At 38.8% G+C, this 20,356-nt stretch overlaps 4 protein-coding genes across 4 annotated transcripts in view; 2 read left to right on the forward strand and 2 right to left on the reverse strand.

The window, feature by feature from the left end:
• The window catches only part of ec (ubiquitin specific peptidase echinus), a 57,889-nt gene extending 54,418 nt beyond the window's left edge, over nt 1-3,471 (reverse strand). Inside the window, exon 1 of the mRNA XM_041775175.2 lies at nt 2,964-3,471. The gene's annotated coding sequence lies outside the window, so the exon portion shown is untranslated. The remainder of the gene's footprint in view (nt 1-2,963) is intronic.
• A 174-nt stretch (nt 3,472-3,645) lies between these two features.
• On the forward strand, nt 3,646-6,975 carry BTBD9 (BTB (POZ) domain containing 9). The gene is made up of 4 exons (XM_017173567.3): nt 3,646-4,570; nt 4,641-5,279; nt 5,337-5,783; nt 5,844-6,975. Exons 1-4 carry the CDS (start codon nt 3,971-3,973, stop codon nt 6,408-6,410), a joined length of 2,253 nt encoding a protein of 750 aa, XP_017029056.1. The 5' UTR covers nt 3,646-3,970; the 3' UTR covers nt 6,411-6,975.
• A 2,071-nt stretch (nt 6,976-9,046) lies between these two features.
• Nucleotides 9,047-17,200, forward strand: LOC108079266 (plasmolipin). Its single transcript, XM_017173557.2, has 3 exons — nt 9,047-9,524; nt 16,292-16,459; nt 16,525-17,200. The coding sequence occupies exons 1-3, from the start codon at nt 9,357-9,359 to the stop codon at nt 16,720-16,722; spliced, it is 534 nt and encodes a 177-aa protein (XP_017029046.1). The 5' UTR covers nt 9,047-9,356; the 3' UTR covers nt 16,723-17,200.
• An 831-nt stretch (nt 17,201-18,031) lies between these two features.
• Nucleotides 18,032-19,720, reverse strand: Ant2 (Adenine nucleotide translocase 2). Its single transcript, XM_017173556.3, has 3 exons — nt 19,228-19,720; nt 19,037-19,164; nt 18,032-18,817 (listed from the first exon to the last, which is right to left on the reverse strand). The coding sequence occupies exons 1-3, from the start codon at nt 19,546-19,548 to the stop codon at nt 18,343-18,345; spliced, it is 924 nt and encodes a 307-aa protein (XP_017029045.1). The 5' UTR covers nt 19,549-19,720; the 3' UTR covers nt 18,032-18,342.
• Nucleotides 19,721-20,356: the final 636 nt, after the last annotated feature.

Here is a 20,356-nt window from a genome sequence, read left to right on the forward strand (position 1 = left end):
CCGGCACTATGATAATTCATTAAAATGTTTCTCTTTGTCTCTCCTCTTGAATCTTGACTTTTGAAGCTCAAAATAAACTAACAAAAAATACAGAAAAATCAAAGAATAGAAACGATTTTAAAGATCATTCTTAGCTTTTTTAGATTTGAATAATTTCTGCTACATAACAGCCTTAAAAGTGGTTTAAGTTTATAGAAATTCTATATTTTCTGCCATTTGCAAGCACTGAGTACCCAGAGCTTGGGGATACACACAAATAGGATGGAAATCAGAGTGTACATATGTATCTATGTTATATATATGTACTTCCCACATGTGCAGCGGCAATCAAAGATCTGTTTATTGTTTACAATGGTCGTCATCATCAGCCCTCCTCTAGCAGAGATCATTTTTAGACTGGCCCAGGCACGTGCCCTTTCCATGCAGATTCTAACTTTTTGGTTGGATTTCTCCATGCCCCTTCCTGCCCTCTGTCCTCCCCCACGGTCTTCTCATTACAATTAAGAATTTTATTTAGAGCAAAGCTAAAGGGAGATGCAGAAAGAGGGAGCACCAGAGTACCATGAGTTGCTGCACTCAATAATAAGCTAAATCCGAAATGGAATTCAAAGGGAGGGCAGGCGGGCACATGCTTTTGGGAATATTAGGTTTCTTTATGTGCATACCAACACTCAAGGAAGTAGAAGCTAAACACTTCATATTCCACAATTTAACTCATCTATAGGAAGGGGAACTAGAATCGTCTGAAGACATTATTTATTCGACAAAATCCTGGGCTTATCGCAATATAAGATATTTTGTAATCAATATATTTAGAAAACGGAAAACGAAATACATTACTAATCAACATTCCTTGGATCCAATCCGAAGACAGAGCTTACAAGGCTCTTAGTTTGGCAATGGTTTTCTGGTAATCCTGCTCGACCACAATGTACTCCTTAACCGTAGGTAAGCGGGCCCTTCTCATTGTCGTGTCCATGAAAAGGCTTTCCATTTTCTGTAGACCCTTCAGCTGTTTGTACGACTTCAGTTACAGCCTCAACTCGTTTGAGTCTCACGCAATTTGCTTTGAACAATTGCTAAATTGACATTTGCTCCATATGTGCCCGACTTGTTGCTCCAATTGAGCAGAAATTTGCTACTTAATAATAATCGTCCAAAGAAATGTCTTCTCTTCGGTTGTAACAACTAATAAGTAAGGAAAATGTTGAAAGAGTATTTCTTGTTCCCTTTATTTGTCTTCTAATTTTTAGCTTTTTTTTTTTTTTTTTTTTTTTTAAGAAATCGGCGCTCAACCTACGATGATTTTTAATTACAAGGCAGCTCTCGCACGCAGACTCTGCCTCTCCAAACCTCCTTTCCCATGATATATGGTATATTATATAGCATATAGTGTGTACGGGTTTGGCGACCGAACCGACCAACAACGGCAATTAACAATCTTTTGGCGGCGACAACATTTAACGGGAACAGCATTTTGCGAACGCATCGATTACCCACCTCAGGCGGAGCTACGCACCTGAAGGCGTTGCTTGGGCAGGTGAAAATCGAGTCGCAAGATCGGGGAAAAAATCAACAAAATCGCCGCAGCAAGCAGCTACACAAACTTTACGCAATTGGGGACAACGGCACAGTGGTTAAAGAAGCTAACTTTGGTAAGCCGAAGTTTGCATCTAACCAAAAGAAAACGTAAAATATAATATTTTTAAATGGTAATTTTTTTGTTGGAAAAAACAAAGATTAAAAATATAACATAACTCAGCTAAAAAAGTATTAATTTAAATTCGGAAAGCTGTTCTGTGCTAGTTTTTAAAAGGTTAACATTAAATCAATAAATAAACCGAATATTAAGAAAATTTTTAATTATTAAGGTAATAATTTATAATTTAAAATAATATTAAGATAGTATTATGCCCAAATTGCTACATTATTTCGGCACAAGATTCTTAATTTCAGTGTGTTTTTCTGGTTTAACCATAAATAAAATTTCCAAAAACTGAAGCAAACCTTAGCCATCAATCAGTGAAGCACTTGAAATATGGCAAAAATACATCACGTATACGAGAGCCGCTGCTGGCTGACCCCGAAACCCCAACTACTTGAGTCCGAATGAGAGACCGGGGAAGCCAAAAAATCAACACAAAAAATACAAACACAGAGCAAAGCCAAACATTACAAAAAACATTAAAAAAAAAAATAAAATTGCCAAAACGAAACAAGAACAAGCCCAAATAAGAGTAAAGTTGTGGAGAGAGAATACTATATAAAGCTATAAAGAGAGACCTTCAGAAGCCATGAATAAATGTTATTTAAAATTTTTTGCCACCAAGTTCAATAAATATATTTAACATATATGTTATTTAAAAAGTCCTATACTCCTAAAAATAACTAATTTCAGAACTCTCTGAAAATCCAAACAGTGTTTTCTTTCCAACTAATCTCCCATAAGCATAATCTTTTCTCAGTAGGTGTCAGGGTAAAGAAAATAAGAAGGGAAATATCTGAGAAAATAATAGGGAAACGCTTAATTTTGTACAGGAAACCACCATGATCCACCATGCAAATGAAACCTCTACTGTGATCCCTGCTTGAACTCGTTTACATCTTGCTTGCTTTCCCCATTCTAAGCTACACAGAGCGAAAAATGCTAGGCAAATATCAAGCGAATAATTTGATTTCCCCAATATAAATAAATAAATTAATATTTATCGGCCTAGCAAGGTATTTATACTTCTCTTTAAAAACCCCTTTTATAGTAACCCCCTTTTCTGGCAGTGTACGGTAGGGAAGAATCACTTCCCAGACAAAACGGAGCTCAGCGATTGATGGATTGATTGATGAATGGCTGGGGTTGGGGCTGGCTCTCTCAGCTAATCAGATTAACTGGAGATGTCGTAACCCGACGGCGTGTTATCGGACCGTGGCCAATTGGTCACCGATCTTACCCACAGGTATTCACTTACCTGGCTTGGCTGCTGCACCTGCGGCTAAGACGAAGGGCGGAGGCTGCGGCTGTGACTGTGATTGTGGCGATGCAGTTGCGGTTTCATATCGGCCGGAAGCTTTAGCTGACCACAAAAATGGCAGGATATGCAACGAGGATATGCCAAGATCAATCCCCACCTGGGAAAGCGACAGTGGAAGTGGAAGAGCGAACTGTGTCTTCGCGCGAGAGAGAGGGCTACAACCTCAAGTTTTCACACGCTTTCACTTGAACAAAAAAAAATAAACACACATACGCACACTAAATAAACAGCTAATGCCTTTTCCTCGTCTTCTTTCGGTTTTCTCTCTTTACTTTTTCTTAAAGGTTTTTGTCACCCGAAAACCGCAATAAAAGCAATCAACAAACAAATATCCTCGCAACAAGTGATTCTTTTCGAATGCGCAAACGCAAACGCAAACATAAACATAAACAAACACAAACACACGTAAATTAAAAGTTTGGCCGCGGCAACAAGCACAACAAGCAACAAGTACGAACGGTTTTACGCAACTAGAGATGGTAAGATCAGAGCTTAGGGATGCGAAAACATCGATGTCACTATCGATAGTACCGATGGCGATACATCGATGTTCTGCTCCTTCTTCGTTGCTTTTGTTTGTTTTCGATTTATGAAGATTTTAATACGTTTTAATCCATCTTAGTATTTCCCAAGACACAGCCACACTGGCACTAAACAAAAAAAAACATTTGCTGTTATTCCCAAAGAATTTCCGTACGAAATGCGTAAATAAACCGTTTGTCCGGCCTTAAAAACTGCGGAAGTGCATACAGCCGAGGTGCCCGGGACCAGTGACAAAGGAGATAGAGTGCCACAGAGCTTAGAGGCCACAGCGTTCGCATTTGCATTTGCAGAGCGGTTGCGGCGTCATTTCATTTGTTTCGCAGGCCGCAGTTTTGCCTGTAACTGTTCTTTTCAGTTGCACAACACAAACGCACGACACACCGCGCGGCGTGCTCGGCGGCATGAGCAGCCAGGGACACCACAAGATGCAGGGATGCAGCGGATCGCAAAGCTCCTCGGGCAAGGCTTCGGGCGGACCGGAGGGCGAGGGTCTGCCCGATGAGATCGACCTGGGTGAGCGCTTCTCCGCGGACATGGCTTGCCTGTGCATGAACGAACGCTATGCGGACGTGGAGTTCATTGTGGAGGAGCAACGACTGCCTGCCCATCGCGTTGTCCTGGCTGCCCGCAGCGAGTACTTTCGGGCGCTGCTCTACGGCGGCATGTCGGAGACCACACAACGCCAGATACCGCTGGAGGTGCCACTGGATCCGTTCAAGGTGCTGCTGCGCTACATATACTCGGGCACCCTGCTGCTGTCCAACCTGGACGAGGATGCCATCATCGATGTGCTGGGCATGGCCAATCAGTATGGTTTCCAGGACCTGGAGATGGCCATCTCCAAGTATTTGCGTCAATATTTGGACCTCAACAATGTCTGCATGATCCTGGATGCAGCCAGGCTGTACAACTTGGAGGAACTGACGCAGGTTTGCCTCATGTTTATGGATCGCAATGCGGCGGAGCTGCTGCAGCATGACTCCTTCAAAATGCTGTCCAAGGTGGGTCATTAACATGCGCTCCTTAAACCCTTTACCCTTTACTAATTAACCATCTCCCTCTCTTCATCAGGAATCCCTGGAGGAGGTGCTGCGACGCGACTGCTTCTTCGCCCAGGAAGTACAAATCTTTCTGGCCGTTTGGAAGTGGAGCCGGTACAACCCCAATGTAGACATCAAATCGGTGGTCAGCTTCGTGCGTCTGCCGCTCATGAATCTGGAGCATCTGCTGCAGGTGGTACGGCCATCGGGCATTTTGGAACCCGACAAGATACTGGATGCCATCAGCGAGCGTAGCACCTCCAAGACGCTGCCCTATAGGGCGGCCCTCTGGCCGGAGGAGAATGTGGCCACCGCCAAGTACATGTCGCGTTGCATTCAGGGCGAATGCCGCAGTGCCCTGTTGGATGGCGACGTGACCTCCTACGACATGGAGCATGGCTATACGCGTCACTGCATCACCGATGCGAATGATGCGGGCATTGTGGTAGAACTGGGCACCCTCTGCATGATCAATCACATCCGCATGCTGCTCTGGGATAGCGATAGCAGGGCATACTCCTACTTTGTGGAGGTATCCGGCGATCAGCAGCACTGGGATCGTGTGGTGGACTACAGTGAGTACCATTGCCGTTCCTGGCAATATTTGTACTTTGCAGCGCGACCCGTGCGCTTCATCCGCCTGGTGGGTACCCAGAACACGGTCAACAGGGTAAGTTGCTGCCTCAAGCAACCCGGGAATATACTAATTTCTCTTTTGATTGTTTAGGTATTCCATGTGGTGGGTCTGGAGGCCATGCACACGGCCAAAGTGCCGCGCCTGATTGATCATTTTGTGGCGCCCAAGGCGAATGTGGCCACCATTGAGATGAGCGCCATTGTGACAGACGGCGTAAGCCGCACACGAAATGCCCTGATCAACGGCGACTATGTGCGTTATGACTGGGACTCGGGGTATACTTGCCACCAGCTGGGCAGCGGGGAGATTGTGGTCCGCCTGGGCCAGCCCTACCATGTGGGCTCCATGAGGCTTTTGCTGTGGGATTGCGATGATCGCACCTACAGCTTTTACATTGAGACCTCGACGAATCGCAAGGACTGGCAAATGGTGGTGGATAGGCGCAATGACAAGGCACGCTCCTGGCAGAATTTTCACTTTACACCGCGTCCCGTGGTCTTTATACGCATCGTGGGCACCAGGAACACGGCGAATGAGGTGAGTTTCCTAGAAGTCTTACGACTTTTTAAGAACTTTACTTATCTAAACTGCTTGCAGATCTTTCATTGTGTCCATTTGGAGTGTCCCACGCAGGACAAGGGCTATCTAAAGAAGATTGCAGACATGGAGAAGGAGCTGGAGAAGTCCCAGGACAAGTCGAGGGATGGGGAGAGGGGCAGCAAACAGATTGATGACAATATAGCCTCCACTTCAGCCTCATCTATGCTGGCCCTGGCAGCTAGCACTGCTTCTACCTCCTCCTCCTCCTCCTCCTCCCCCTCCTCATCGGTGGCTGCCTCTACCAGCAGCCAAAACGGAATCCTCAAATCCACCCACTGGCCGCCACAGATGACGCAGTCTCCCAAGCCCAAGCCCAGTCCAAATCTGAATCCAAGCCAGGAGAAAGCAGCCAGCGAAGTGATCCCACCACCACCTTTGCTGCCAGAACCCCTAAGTCCTGCCATAACCCCGTCGACGAGGGATAGCCCCAGCCCTGGCTCCAGTCCAAATGTCAGCCCCAGTCCCAGTCCAAGCCAAAGCGGCAGTCGAAGCCGTAGCCAGAGCGCCGAGGTAGAGCCAGTGCCGCCCTTGGTGGAGCTGGTGGATACCAAGGAGACGCACTAAGAAGGACAAGCAAAGCTATTTTGTACTTGGTCCTCCTTTTTTTTTTTTTTTTTAAATACTCCTATGGTCAAAGCCAGAGCTTACCCTAAGCACACACCCAAAACTCACCGCGTGCTGTACTTGTTATCTAGTCCTTTCCAGCGTCCCGAAAAGCAATCGCACTGCTAATTGTTTACAATCGAAATTTCCTTTTGTTTATTATTATTATTATTAATAATGCTTTCCAAAAACTGCATCGATAGTGATCGAAGATACCGAAATTCCTTTTGCTTGCAAGGCAGCAGAGTTATTTATATTTCGTAAGCAATTACCACCTAGTTCTGACGCGAATTTGTACCCAAAATTGTATACGTGTCCACCCCCCGATCCCCAGGATCGGTATCTGTCCAGACCCCGGGTTTAAGGGGTTTCCCCCCTTTAAACCCAGTTAAGCCAGAGACTAGACTCTGGCATCTTCTTGGGCAGCCCAAAAAGTAAGCTCTATAATATTTATTAGGCGAAATTTTGTCATAGTTTGTACTCTGCACCCAAAAAATAAAAGCTAACCAAACGTTTTGCCTAAATGGTAATCATTAATGGTGATTTCTTGGGGAGTTCTTCATGGGAGGGCAAGGTAAGGAACTGCCTCAGAAGATTGGAATTATCTTAATAATTGTACTAAAATTATGTACAAAGCTCAAGAGGCATCAACAGGGTCTTGAAATACCCTCTTTTATACAAAATCTGCGATCCTTTAGGCCAGTTTATGTTCTTACTTTGTCCAATAAGAAAGAGACAACAGTAAACCCAGACACGGAAAGAAAGAGAGCGCGCTAATAACACTCAGACAACTTGAGAGCGGTAACGAGGGTCGGTTGAAGACTTATTACAACCTGGCAGGGTATTGGAGTTTCAGTCAGAAAGCTTAAACGCATTGATGGAGTCATTTCCGACCCTACAAATCATATATATTCTTGATCAGCATTACCAGACGAGTCTTTCGAGCCATTAAGGGAACAAAATAAATTTTATAATTTTTTTCGTTGAAAATATCAAAAATTGACTAAAAATTTGGATTTCCCAAAATTTTAAAATTTAGTATGCATATTTATTATTTAAATAAAGACTAGCACAAAACCGCTTTCCGTATTGGAATTAAAGTGTTTTTGGCCGAGTTATGATATTTTTAAATTTTAATTTTCCCAATAATGAGCATATAAAATTATAGATTAATATTTAAATTAAATTAAGTATGCAGATTGAAATTAAGGAATTTCTTGCTTAGTTATTATATTCTTCTACTTAAAATAAATAAGAAAAAAAATAACAAATATTATTTTTTTGTTATTATTAAGAAAAAAAATAACAAATATTATTTTTTTTTTCTTATTTATCTATATAAATATCTATCTATAAAAAAATAACAAATATTATTTTTTTTCTTATTTATTTTAAGTAGAAGAATATAATAACTAAGCAAGAAATTCCTTAATATAAAAAAAATAAATATAAAAAAAAATAATATAAAAAAAATAATAATATAAAAAAAATAATAATATAAAAATAATATTATAAAAACTAACACAGATCAGCTTTCCGAGTCATATAAAACATCAACAAAAACACAAAAAAAATATATATATATTTAAACATGAATTATGTTTCCAACATAAAAACAACATAAATAAAATATTCAAAATTAGACAGTATGAAAAGCGCAGAGTTCCTATAATGCGATTATTTGCAGTTTGAAATAATCTTAAATAGCTTTTTAAGCATTCGTATTTTTGTTGAGTGCAGCCGAGCATACCAAACAAAAATTGCAATGCAGAAAACGCGACGCAGGCGCAGCAAACTAGTTTTTGCAACGCAACAAGCAGAGGCGTCGTCAAAGGGCGCGCGCAACTAAGAGGGAGAGAGAGAGCAAGAGATTGCTTTGCTGCTCAGTTAACCGTTATGCTGCAGCCGCAGCAGCGCACAGTGGGGTATTTATACCTCAAAGGTGGTGATTAAAAATAATTTATTACTTCTATGTAAACAAACAAAAGTTTTCCTTTTTTTAAACATTGGTAATTTGAAAAAATAATAAATAAAAATAAAGTACATCAATACAGAATTTTACAAATATTTGGTGCTAATGTTAAGACAGAAATAATTTATCAAATATATTTAAAAACTATGTATAAAAAATTTTATAGGAATATTAATAAAATTTAAAATGTGAGCTTAAAGAAAATTTTGTCTCGGTTTTCATTAAAGTCAAAAATAATTAAAAACTTGTTATGTACAGTTTGCTTAAAAAAAAAAGAAAACTATTATCAAAAAAAATTAAATTTTTATTACAATAATTTATTTTTAATACTTTTTAAATAAAATAAAAACTAAATTAAATGATTTAAAATTAAAAAATAATAATAATAACTATATTAAACGATTTAAAATTAAAATAAATATGAAAAAGAAAATGTTAATCCTCATTAAACATAAATATAAAATCCTGCACTACCTTTATATTTAACAGAAACCAAAATCTATCTCCATTTATAATGTGCCCCATCTGATCGCCACTTTTTGGTTATAATTACCCCACTGTGCCGCGTTCGCCTTCGCGTTCGCTTTCGCGTTCCCCACAGTTCGCAGTTCAGTCGACCAGCGACCGCCGTGGACAAAGCAACGCCTGCAATCTCGCGGATACTACTCTCTCTTGCCCACTCTCGCCCCCCCACCCCCAGTCGGACTCAGCCAGACGCATATAGACACTCAAGTCAGAGGCGCGAGGGTGTCATATACGCGTATACACTCGTATATAGAGCAGATATATAGCCGGCGATCGACCATAAGGCATCAAGATATATATTTTTTGTCTTCTTATTTTCCTGTGACAAAAAAAACCGCGCGACAAGTGTTTAAAAATAGTTGCTTCTCTGCCCAGAAACTCCTCCTAACTAACCTAAAACCAGCAACAAAATGGTCGAGACCGTGGTCACCGTCGAGCGCACAACAACAACCACATCGAATGGACCGCCCGGCGGACCCAATCCCACCGGTGGCAACGATGGCGGCTTCTGGAGCGCCATTCGTCTCAACATTGACTATTTCCGGACAGTGCCGGGCATCCTAAAGATTGTTCAGTTTGTAAGTAATACAAGATATGGGGTTTTCAAACTCGAAAAAGTTGGAAAACGTGTAAAACTCTTTTATAAAATATTAAGCGTTAGGATCTTTGGAATATATTCAACTCTTTAATTTAGATCTTGTTCATAGATATATCTGTTCATTATAGACTTGTCCAGAATACAGTTTTAGTAGTTTAAAATATGGGTTTTTCAAACTCGAAAATGTTTGAAAATATTCAAAAAATATGAAAAGGGTTTGGGTTTTTTGGAAACTACACATTTATGTCTTCAATTCAGTTTTTATTCATGGATATATCTGAAATATTATAGACAAAAATTCTTCACTTCTAAATCCATAGAGTTTTATCTAACCTACTATGATTTGAGTACCGGATATTTTATGGTAGGAGCTCACTGAATTGTTTGCTTTTCTAGGGTACTTTTTAGTTTTTATTTTAAAGCTGTTTTCAAATTTTTATTTGAGGAAGAAATCTTTTTCATTTTCCACATATTTTCGAAATCAAATTTGATACGATTGAGTATTATTTATTTATAATTTCCCCATGCCATTTGGCGCAATCCAATTTCGCATAAACATTTGCCAAATAATAAATATAAAATCAGAAAGTTATAGCGTTCCCAGACACATATAGAGGACATATATCGGAATCGATATTGTGGAACGGTTTTATCTTGGGTCTTCGCTTTCCCCACAACTTAAGCAGGCCAAAAGTCCCTCGATAACTGTACAAATAAACCAAATAGGTGTATATATAAGGTATTGTATGTGAGGATCTCATTAGACTTTTACGGATAAGATAGGGCGGGCACTGCAAACATGTGAGTCCAGGGCCATGTGGTTACCGATCATAGGCAACCATGGGAGCTATACAGTTCGATTTGCCCTGGAATTTGGAGACAGAGTCGGACAGTTCCCACAGCCACATAGCGTGTGGCGCCGTGTGGGCAGCTCCACCAGTTGGCCATGTCAAGCGGTGATTTGATCCGAGTCCCCCATACCCTCCATCTCTCCATGCCTTCGCCCACAGAGCTTAACCGTTGGACGCCAACACAAGACTCGTACGAGTACTGAGAGTCGTAGAGGTAGTCGTACTCGTACGGGGGCAGTGGCAAGCAGGTGTTGAAAGTCCACAGATTCCCCCAACTATATTTGGAATTTTGAAAACTCTGAATGAAGTCTAGAAGAAAAAAAAGTTCTATAAAGCTTAAGGTCAAAGGACAACCACAACCTGCTGAAGTACACATGAAAAATGCATTATTAACCTGTCGTTGGTTGTCGCTGAAAATCAATACTGAATAAATAAAGTGGGAGGCAAGTGCACAGAGAGAAATAAAAAGGATACCAATGATGCCAAAGATTTTTGGAAATATTAAAAACCCTTAAAAGCTTTCAAGTTTTTCAAAACTTAAGGTAAAGCCAAAAGTTTTATTAAACGAAATCCAAAAAGACTTAATTTTTCATTGCAATATCACCCTGATTTTCTTTCTGTGTGGCAGGGGAATTGCTGATATGATTACCATCGCCATAAACTGTTGGTTATTAAGTGCTATTTATTGATTTTTACTTATTTTTTTTCCTGGCCCCGACAAGCTCCGTTTATCACGAACAAGCCGGGTTAATGGTTAATGGTACAGTTGCGGGAACTTTTTGCTTGGCTAGCTATAGGAAGAAGGTCCAGTAAATCGAGTAGACCTTTCTCCAAGCTCACCCTGATCGGGCAAAGACTTATCTCTCGAAAGCCTTGATGTCACAATTGGCCATTTGGTATATTCTTTTATTATTATTTTTGTTTCTTTGTCTGTCCAATGGTACTTTTTTTTTGGTGGCAATTAATCTTATCGGACGCCTTTGGCGATAGCCGGCTGATAGTCCCATCGCACTATATACATATATACAGGTGCTCCACTTAAGGCTGCCACCAAAAAATAAAGCCATAAATGCAGCACTTGCACCTGCCTGGTTCCCAGCTCTAAGGGGTATATGTATATTCTTAACCCTTTGAATAAATAATGTGGGATAACATAACATAACCACAAAGAAGTTATCTTTTAGCTGGCAAACTGTCAAGACTTGAGGTTAACTTGACCATGACTCATTTTAGCCAGATGTGCGGATAGTTAAAAGACTGGCTAATCGGCCATTACTCATACGCCCCGTTATCAAAGACGAGGTGTGTCGATAATGGGACTCCCAAACCTCCTCCTCCTCCTGCTACTCCTCCTCAAATTCGGTAGCCATGAGCGATAAGTCTATGCCTGGACACCTGACTGCCAAATGCCAAATTGCTAATTTGCCCCATACTCAGGCCCATTACTCATCCGCCCCTTTGATCCTAGGTGCAAAAACAAAACCCCCCGAAAAGCCGGAGTTGCAATCCAATTTGTGAAAAGGCTTTCCGATTAGATATGCCCTAACAATTAGCGTGAGCACCAGCGAGTGTGTATATATGTGCCTTAGATCGGAGATATATATGCTTGGACATGGACTTGGACTGGCTATACATAACTCTATGCATGCCAGGGCCAAGTGGGTATATATATCCTACATCATAGGTTGGTATACTCATGTGCTCGGAAGTGCACAGCCACAGATTTATTATTGTCGCGGGAAAAGGGAGAGCAGCGTTTGAGAACGTTTTTATTATAAACCATTACGTAAGAAATATATATATATTTTTTTTTGGAAGCTGCATAGCCAGAGCATTGTTTCATTTTGTTTTTTTTCGGATTTTAAATTTTAGATTTTAATGTTCTCGCCAAAAGCGGCACACAAACGGGTGTCATTCAAGAATTTTTTTGTACTGCCTAACGAAGGCGGTTGCCCAGATACACAACAGTTGGTTGTTGTTGACTGTTTACTATATGTCGGTGTTTGTTTTGGTTTTTTTTGTTTTTTTTTTTTTTTTTGTCGAATGCGATCGATTGTCACTAGCCCATGTATGGGACACAGACAGCGCCAGCCATGACGGTGTTATCAAGTCTCTGAAAGATCATTTAATAAACCTTTTAGGAGTTAATAATGTTTTTTATCTAATTAGGTCAATTTGGGGGTTCTTATAAGACTATAAAAGTCTATAAAAATCTATAAAAAAAATCTCCTAAAAAGTTATAAATACCTTTTACATCACTTATTATTTTTAGTAATACCTATAATCCCGTTCTTTACTGTACAGGGATGCAAATACTTGACCAGGTTTTGTGTATTTGTATATATATTTTAGGTAATTGATGCTGACTAAGTGCACGACAACGACGAAGCTCTAGAGAGTGAGCTCATCAGCTTACAGGCTCTGTCTTAGCCAGGCTATTATATCTTATTAACGAGACATGTATATAGAGCTATATTTATTGTATTATCATTGACTTGATACTGGGCTTATCTATCTTGAGCAATTATTAATCCAGATAGCGATAGCCAGCAAGAGTTGCTTAAAGCCTTTGATATTGCTTTATCAGCTTCAAAACTCTATTTTATATATATTTATACCCATATGTGTGACACTTGAGTGGCTTCTGTTGAACTTCACAGACAAACAGATCGTAAACCGTAAACCGTATAATCGGAGGCCAAGAACCAGATACATTTCAGTGGCGTTTCGCGTCATCGATTGCGTACACACACTATTTATGCTGGAGCTCAACTAGGTTTGATCAATATATTTATATATGTATATTTATTATATATATATGTATATATTTCCGTTCCTAGATGCATTCCCTGTCCACGCACTGCTTTACGCTTCGCAGGGCTGCACGAAAAGAAATAATTACTTAGCACCAAGAAGCAATCTTTTTCTAGACTTTTCTTGGGAATTCAAAAGTAACTTAATTATTACTAATTTACTAATTTAAAGGCTTAAAGAAGGAACCTAATCCTTACTAGTTAAGCCAAGACTTTAGTATATTCTAAAGGTTTAAAGACGTAATATATGTAAGTGTTATATAATCAACAATTATAACAGTTTTAATCAAAACCCTGCCTAGAGAACTCTGAAAATTTCTCTGCCCAATCTCTAACCGCACACATGGTATACAATTTAATTATATTCTGTGTACTGAAAAGTTACAAAGGCTTAAAGAAGCTCTTAATATAATGGTATAAAAGATTATAACAGTCTTGCTTAAAACCCTGCCTCGCGATATAAGTACACATGATATATAATATAATAATATATATATAATTTACCTATATACTTAAACCCAATTGTTATATAATAATTTCTTTGTACTATGTAGTTACAAAAGGCTTCAAGAAGCTCTTAATATAATAGTATAAGAGATTATAACAGAATAAATCAAAACCCTGCCTTGCGATCTCACAAGTTGCTCTGCCCAATTGTTATATAATAATATTTCTGTTCTGTGTTCTGTATAGTTAAAAAGGCTTAATGAACATCTTGATAATAAAAGTCGTATATTATAACAGATTATGAGATATATAATTAAATTATATTCCTAGACCCAATTGTTATATAATAATTTTTATTGATATTTCAGTTCTGTGTACTATATAGTTTTTCTTAGTCAGACGCTGGTCTTGACCATTGAAGCGTTACGAAATATATACATATATGTACATATATAGTATGTACATATGTTCATATACATAAACTATATTGACTGTGACCAGAAAAAAAAACAGAGAAACACACACATTTTACGCCCATGTGTATATGCTAATATCTGGTCGCTTGTTAAGCATACAACACACACAATCGGGGGACACGGGCAAATAAAAGCCACCCATAAATTATGTTTAGAAAAGATAAAAATTCAAATATTTTCCGGCCAGATTTCTTTCTTACCGCTCTTGTTTTTTTTTTTTTTTTTCTTCAAAACGTGACGCAAATTTCTGGGAGAGGCGTTGTCCGGTGTCTTAAAAAAAAAATGTAAAAATAGAAAAAAGCCAAAAAGAACAACACCATTCAAGAGTGTTTGCTTGTCTGCTAGTATAGAAGTGTTTTTTTTAGGGGAATGCAATCGAAGATCAACACATCGCTGACAGTTCAATCAACCTTTTGATTTGGCGCCGGCCGCCTCCTGTCTCTCGTTGGTTAATTGTTTGCCAGATAGCAAAGAAAAAACATCAACATCGGCATCGACATCAACACCAACATGTTGCCAGAGTCTCTGTCTGAGGCGGCATCAACAGGTCGCTTTTGGCCCGGCCACAACTTTCAGCTTTCACTTTTTTTTCGTGCACCTTTTGTTTTAGCCAAAAGCAAATGCACACCTGTTCCCCGGTGTTTGTTTTTATTTTTTTTTCTCGTTTTGGTGTCGCCAAAAGCTTATTGCTTTTTAATTGCCTAAAGCAAACACGTCACCTGGCAGTACCTGGGCTTGGTCATAACCAGGCTTAGGTTGTTCTAAGACTTGGCCAAAATCACCCTGTGAATTTGCCTGAATTTCGATAAGCTTCAGCAGAGTCACTTGGCACTCAAAGATAGTCTCTGGTTCGTATACAAATCAATTACAAGTGATGAGCACTGAGTCATGAATCCATATCGAAGAACCGCATCACAGATAGAGGGAGATTATCAGTGGGCGTAGACTTCTTTTGAAGAAATGGTCTGATTTTCAGGGGATGTTTTTTTTAGAAGATTTTGTGGTACTATTTTATTTTAAATAATTTTATTATATAAATTATATTTATTTAAATAAATTAGTTTACCTAAAACAAGAAAGGGAACTTAATTTCGAGAAGAATTAATTTATTTACCCTCGAATTTTTGGAATTGTTTTTGGATGTCGAATTTTAAATATATTATAACTAAGCCAAAAGGATATTAATTTACAATTTTTTAAATTTGTTTAGCCAATTTTAATGAAATTTTGTTCAGTGAAAACGAATTTAAAATTATTTGCTACTATAAATTTTCCCATTATGGGAACTTTAAATTAATGTTTTTATTGGAACAAATCAATGTTTAAAAATTGCATAACTTATCCAAAAACGCACCAAATTCAATTCGGAAAGTTTTGCTATGCTAACAAATCTGCATACTGTATTTTCAAATTTGTAGAACACTAATTTTTAGTTAATTTTTAAGAATTTTAATGATATAACCTTAAAAAATTCTGAAAATATTTCAAACCTTTTTTTTTGTTCACACATGAGTAGAATAACTCGCCTATTAATGCTGATCAAGAAGATATATGATTTATAGGGTTGGAAATGACTCCTTTATTGCTTTGCAAAGTTCAAACTAAAATAATAATTAAAAAAAAAAAAAAAACAAATTTAATAACTAAACAAACCCGGTGAGAGAAGTGCATTACTAAACTTAAAAATTTATAATTGTGACTTCTTGATAGTCATTTTCACAATAAAAATTAATTTATAGCTAATTCCTTTCTCTGGGAAACAAAAATATGCAGTAAAATTTTAAAAATTCAAAGTCTAATTAGACGGAAAACTATCTCCGCTGCTCAACACAACACAACCATTCCATTCATGGTGTGTGCATTCAGATTCTGTGCTCAATTGAAGGTGACATCATGTCATGCTCTCACACCAAATACACAGCGTGGCCTTGAAGAGGCCCCTTCAATTGGAGATCACGATCTGGGGGCTTAGTTAATAGAAATATCAATGAGAAATCCATTAGAAGAGAGACTATACTTGATTTCTTTTTGATCCTTACAGGGGCAGAGGTCAGGGAAGAGGGGTTTATACTAAGGGGCTTATACTAAGGTTACTAAAGTCCTTTTTAAATTCTTTAGTCTTTTATAATACTTATTTCTCTATTCCCCCTCTACTCACAGGTGCTGGGCATCATCTGCATGGCTCTGGCCGCTCCGCCCATGAACTCAGCCACCTCGTTCTTCATGTTCGTGATCGTGATCTCCTTCATCATCACCATCCTGCTGATTGCCGCCTACTTCCTGGGCATTCGCGAGGCCCTCAACGTGGCCGTAAACTGGATATTCTCGGTAAGTAATTTCATATATATTCAATGTAAGAAATAATACTCACTCTTCACTCTCTTTGCCTGCAGGAACTGATAACCACCGCTGTGCTAACGCTGCTGTACTTCATCGGCTTCATTGTCCAGCTGGCCAGATGGTCGGATTCTGCCGCTAAGGGTGCTGGCTCTAACACGGCTGCCGGCGTCTTTGGTCTCTTCAACTTCCTGGCCTATGCGGCGGGCACATATTTCCTGTTCCTGGCGCACCGTTCCGGGGCCACCCATTAAATCCGAATTGGAGCTGCTGGAGCGACGAAGGATGGCCGAGTTGGAAGCTGGAAGTTATGCTTAGAATAATATCTAATTGTTAACAGAATAAGTGCAAGTCGAGCTTACTTGTTTGTAATAGCGTCTCTTTGCTTGTGAACGTATTTTTTTTGTAATTTGTTTTGTTGTTACGAGTAATTTATGATGAATGTGTGAAGGAGGAGCAGGAACATACATCATCAGCTCAATGGAAAGCCTAAGCCTTTCTCGACTTGATTTGTTTTTAATGTTATTTTTTAATGCCTAACTTTAACGCCGATGCTAACATTTAAGATGAAACCCACCAGCACACACACATGCACACACGAGACTACATGGGGTGGGGGTGGGTCGCCTGGTCCAAAGAACCCAGACTATGGATCTGGATCTATATAGTATCTAAAACCAAATCCCCTTTAACAACTTTGCATTTTTATTAAAGGTTATATTTATTAAAGGACATTTTTATAGAAGGTTATATAGATGGATAATGCTGAGGAAATTTAAAAAGAAATCGGAGAACCACTTTTGAGGCGCTATAAATTTAATAAGTTGTTATTATTTATTTTTTATTTATTCAGAAAGAATGTTCCATTATTTTTATTATCATTGAAGTTATAGCACCTTTAAAAATACCCAAAAACCTATATTTCCACACTTTTAAGTCTAAAATTTGAGGTGAGCGCATGGAAAAGTATTGGAAAAGTAAGCTGTCGACCTGTGTAATCTGTTGCTGGGAAAATTTTGTTACAAAAAGATTGTTTGACTTTGATAGACAAATTCTAGTGGCGTTATGCATCTTATTATTTACATTCTATTTTTAATATTTAAACAATTTTGATTATTTTAAATATTTTTAATATTTTGAAGATTTTTAACATTTTTAATATTTTATAGATTTTGAATATTTTGAGTGTTTTAAATATTTTGAATATTTTTTATGTTTTCAATAGCTATTTTTTCTCTTATTCCCTCTACTCTAGTTCGGTTTTGGCGCTTTAAAAAAGTAAAGTTTTAATTTATTTTCACTTTTAACTGAGACAAAAAGTTGTCTAAAGTTCAATTTATGATTACCGAGGGTAAAATATAGCCTAGTATTCATAGTCACGGAATTCCAGTCTGTTTCATATTTCACAAAAGTTAAACGATAATGGTCAGATTATTTATTGCCTAGAGTAAAGGCGACCCGCCCTGGAAACAGCCACAGACAACACAATAAACTTGCACTGGAGCTACACATACCACACATACAAAGCGAGGCAAATGGAGTAACAAATAGCGCCACAATGAGTTAAGTTCAATAAAATATTTGTATTTTCTCAAAATCACTTTATAATTTTGACCATGAACAAAAACCAAAGATCTCGCAGCGCCCCAGGGTCTCAGTGGTCTCCATCTCTCAACTTCCTTGAAGCAGCAATCTCTGATTTGGTGGGTGCAGATGATTATCCTGCTGCTTCTGGTGGTGATGGTGGGGCTGGTGCGTTGACTAGATGTTTGAGCTGATGATGACCGATGGTATTTGGCTTCGTGACGACACGCGACTGATGGTCCGCCGGCTGTTTCCAATTCCAGCTTCCTACTATTGACCAGAAATCGGGACTAAAAGTACTTCTTCATTTCATCGTAAAGTGCCAACACGAGAGCACCGCCCGTGCCTCTGAGAACGTTGGAGAATGCACCTTTGAAGAAGGCACCCACACCCTCCTGCTTGGCAATTACCATCCAACAATGGGCTGTATTCTTGTAAATCATCTCCGATTTCTTTAGGCCCGACTGCATCATCATGCGACGCCTCACCGTATCGAATGGATAGGAGGCAATACCCGCTATGGTGGTCACCACCTGGGCAATTGCCCAGCTCACATAGAAGGGTGTATTCTTTGGATTGGGCAAGTAATCGCGGCATGTGTCGTAAAAGCCAAAGTAGGCGGCACGGTAGATAATGATACCCTGTACAGATACGATGAAGCCACGATAGAGACCAATGGGGCCGTCACTTTTGATCACCTTCACCAGGCAATCGATAAGGCCATTGAATTCCCGAGAGCCTCCTTTGCCCACATCGGCGGCCAGACTAAGGGGAGAGGGAGCAGGAGCAAGGAGGAGGATGGGTATAGGATTAGGTTAACAGTTTTATGACGAGTTTTACAAAAGCTACAGGCTAGATAGCCTCTAGATCTAAAGGAGCAGCAGCAGATATGATATAAAATATGTATGTTTAGGGATCACTCTTTTAATTGCAATCCCTGTATATATTAAAGCCCCCTAAAAAAAATGTGTAATCATCACTTACCGGGTTCTTGCAAAGTCCAGGGGATAAACAAAACATAAGGACGTTGCACCGGCTGCACCACCAGAGGCCAAATTGCCCGCAAAGTGACGCCAGAACTGCTTATGCTTGTCAACGCCTCCGAGGAAAACCTGTAAAAGAAAGTGAAATCACTCAATGAGGTCGAAGATCAAGACCTCCGGTGATTGCCTTACCGTTTTATACACATCCTTGAAGGCAAAATTCAGGGCCTGTGTGGGAAAATAACGTATAACGTTGGCCAAGTTACCGCGCCAAAACGACCCGAATCCCTGCTCCTTGGGAATGCGAACAAAAGCATCGACAATGCCCTTGTAACGCTGGTCCGCTGCAATTTGTTTGGAAACCTCCTGCACCTGCAGCAGTAGCTTAACGCGCTCAATGGGCGCCACAGCTGTTTTGGCAACCGCCGCCGAAACGCCGCCCATCATAAAATCCATGAGAAAGGACTTAAGATCGCCCTTTCCACCACCGCCACCGCCGCCTTCTTCACCCATTGTTGAGAATTCTTAGCTGTTTTTGGTTTATTGGTAAAAAAAAAAAAAAAAACAAAGAATTCAAGACTGTAAAACGCGGTATAACAACGTATAATTTTGATATAAACGAATTTAAATAATTTCTAACTTATTAACGGAACTGAGACCCGAACTGACGCAGGCCTGACGAGATTCTAAGCCCAGACGGTTGTCGGTTCGATTCAGGTGCGATGGAGTTGTCTTGGCCAACTTTGATGTAGATATTTGGCTTAATGGCAGTTAAGGGAGGGTTGACCCATATAACCCGTTTTTTTTATTTTTTTTTTTAATTTTTCTAAAGAGGTTTTAGAATTAAAAATTTAAATTTTTTTATAATTTATTAAGTTGAAAGTAATTTAAAAAAAAAAATTAAGTTGAAATATTGTAAACTTTTCAAGATATAGGTTGCCAAATTATTACGCTGAAAATAAAGATTCTGGCGAACTGGATGGGACGATTTTAAAATTTAAATGCAATTATAATCTGGATATACATATGCGGACATAGCAATGATCTAAGATTGTTGTTTCCTTTAAATATATTTATGGTATATATAAAACTAATTAAATAAATTTATAACTTTTCTTTCAATATTTAATTTTAATTAAATTATTTTAATTTTATTTGATTAAATATTTATATAAATATAAAATGAATTCAAAAATATATATATAAATATTTAAATTTATATGAATATTGACAAAAATTGGTTTAAATTTTTTTTCTTCCAAAAAAACAATTTCTTTTTTTTTTTTTTGTCTATTTTGCAGTTTATAAAAAACGACGTGAG

Source organism: Drosophila kikkawai, chromosome X, assembly GCF_030179895.1.
Source record: "Drosophila kikkawai strain 14028-0561.14 chromosome X, DkikHiC1v2, whole genome shotgun sequence".
Taxonomy (NCBI): domain Eukaryota; kingdom Metazoa; phylum Arthropoda; class Insecta; order Diptera; family Drosophilidae; genus Drosophila; species Drosophila kikkawai.

Excerpts from the sequence above, each read along its gene's own strand:
- BTBD9 (XM_017173567.3), top strand. The coding sequence starts at position 3,971 with ATGAGCAGCCAGGGACACCACAAGATGCAGGGATGCAGCGGATCGCAA. Across the intron at positions 4,571-4,640 it reads CCTTCAAAATGCTGTCCAAG|GAATCCCTGGAGGAGGTGCT; the intron begins GTGGGTCATTAA and ends TCTCTTCATCAG. Across the intron at positions 5,280-5,336 it reads CCCAGAACACGGTCAACAGG|GTATTCCATGTGGTGGGTCT; the intron begins GTAAGTTGCTGC and ends TTGATTGTTTAG.
- LOC108079266 (XM_017173557.2), top strand. The coding sequence starts at position 9,357 with ATGGTCGAGACCGTGGTCACCGTCGAGCGCACAACAACAACCACATCG. Across the intron at positions 9,525-16,291 it reads TCCTAAAGATTGTTCAGTTT|GTGCTGGGCATCATCTGCAT; the intron begins GTAAGTAATACA and ends CTCTACTCACAG. Across the intron at positions 16,460-16,524 it reads CCGTAAACTGGATATTCTCG|GAACTGATAACCACCGCTGT; the intron begins GTAAGTAATTTC and ends CTTTGCCTGCAG.
- Ant2 (XM_017173556.3), bottom strand. The coding sequence starts at position 19,548 with ATGGGTGAAGAAGGCGGCGGTGGCGGTGGTGGAAAGGGCGATCTTAAG. Across the intron at positions 19,165-19,227 it reads TCAAGGATGTGTATAAAACG|GTTTTCCTCGGAGGCGTTGA; the intron begins GTAAGGCAATCA and ends TTTCTTTTACAG. Across the intron at positions 18,818-19,036 it reads CTGGACTTTGCAAGAACCCG|TCTGGCCGCCGATGTGGGCA; the intron begins GTAAGTGATGAT and ends CTCTCCCCTTAG.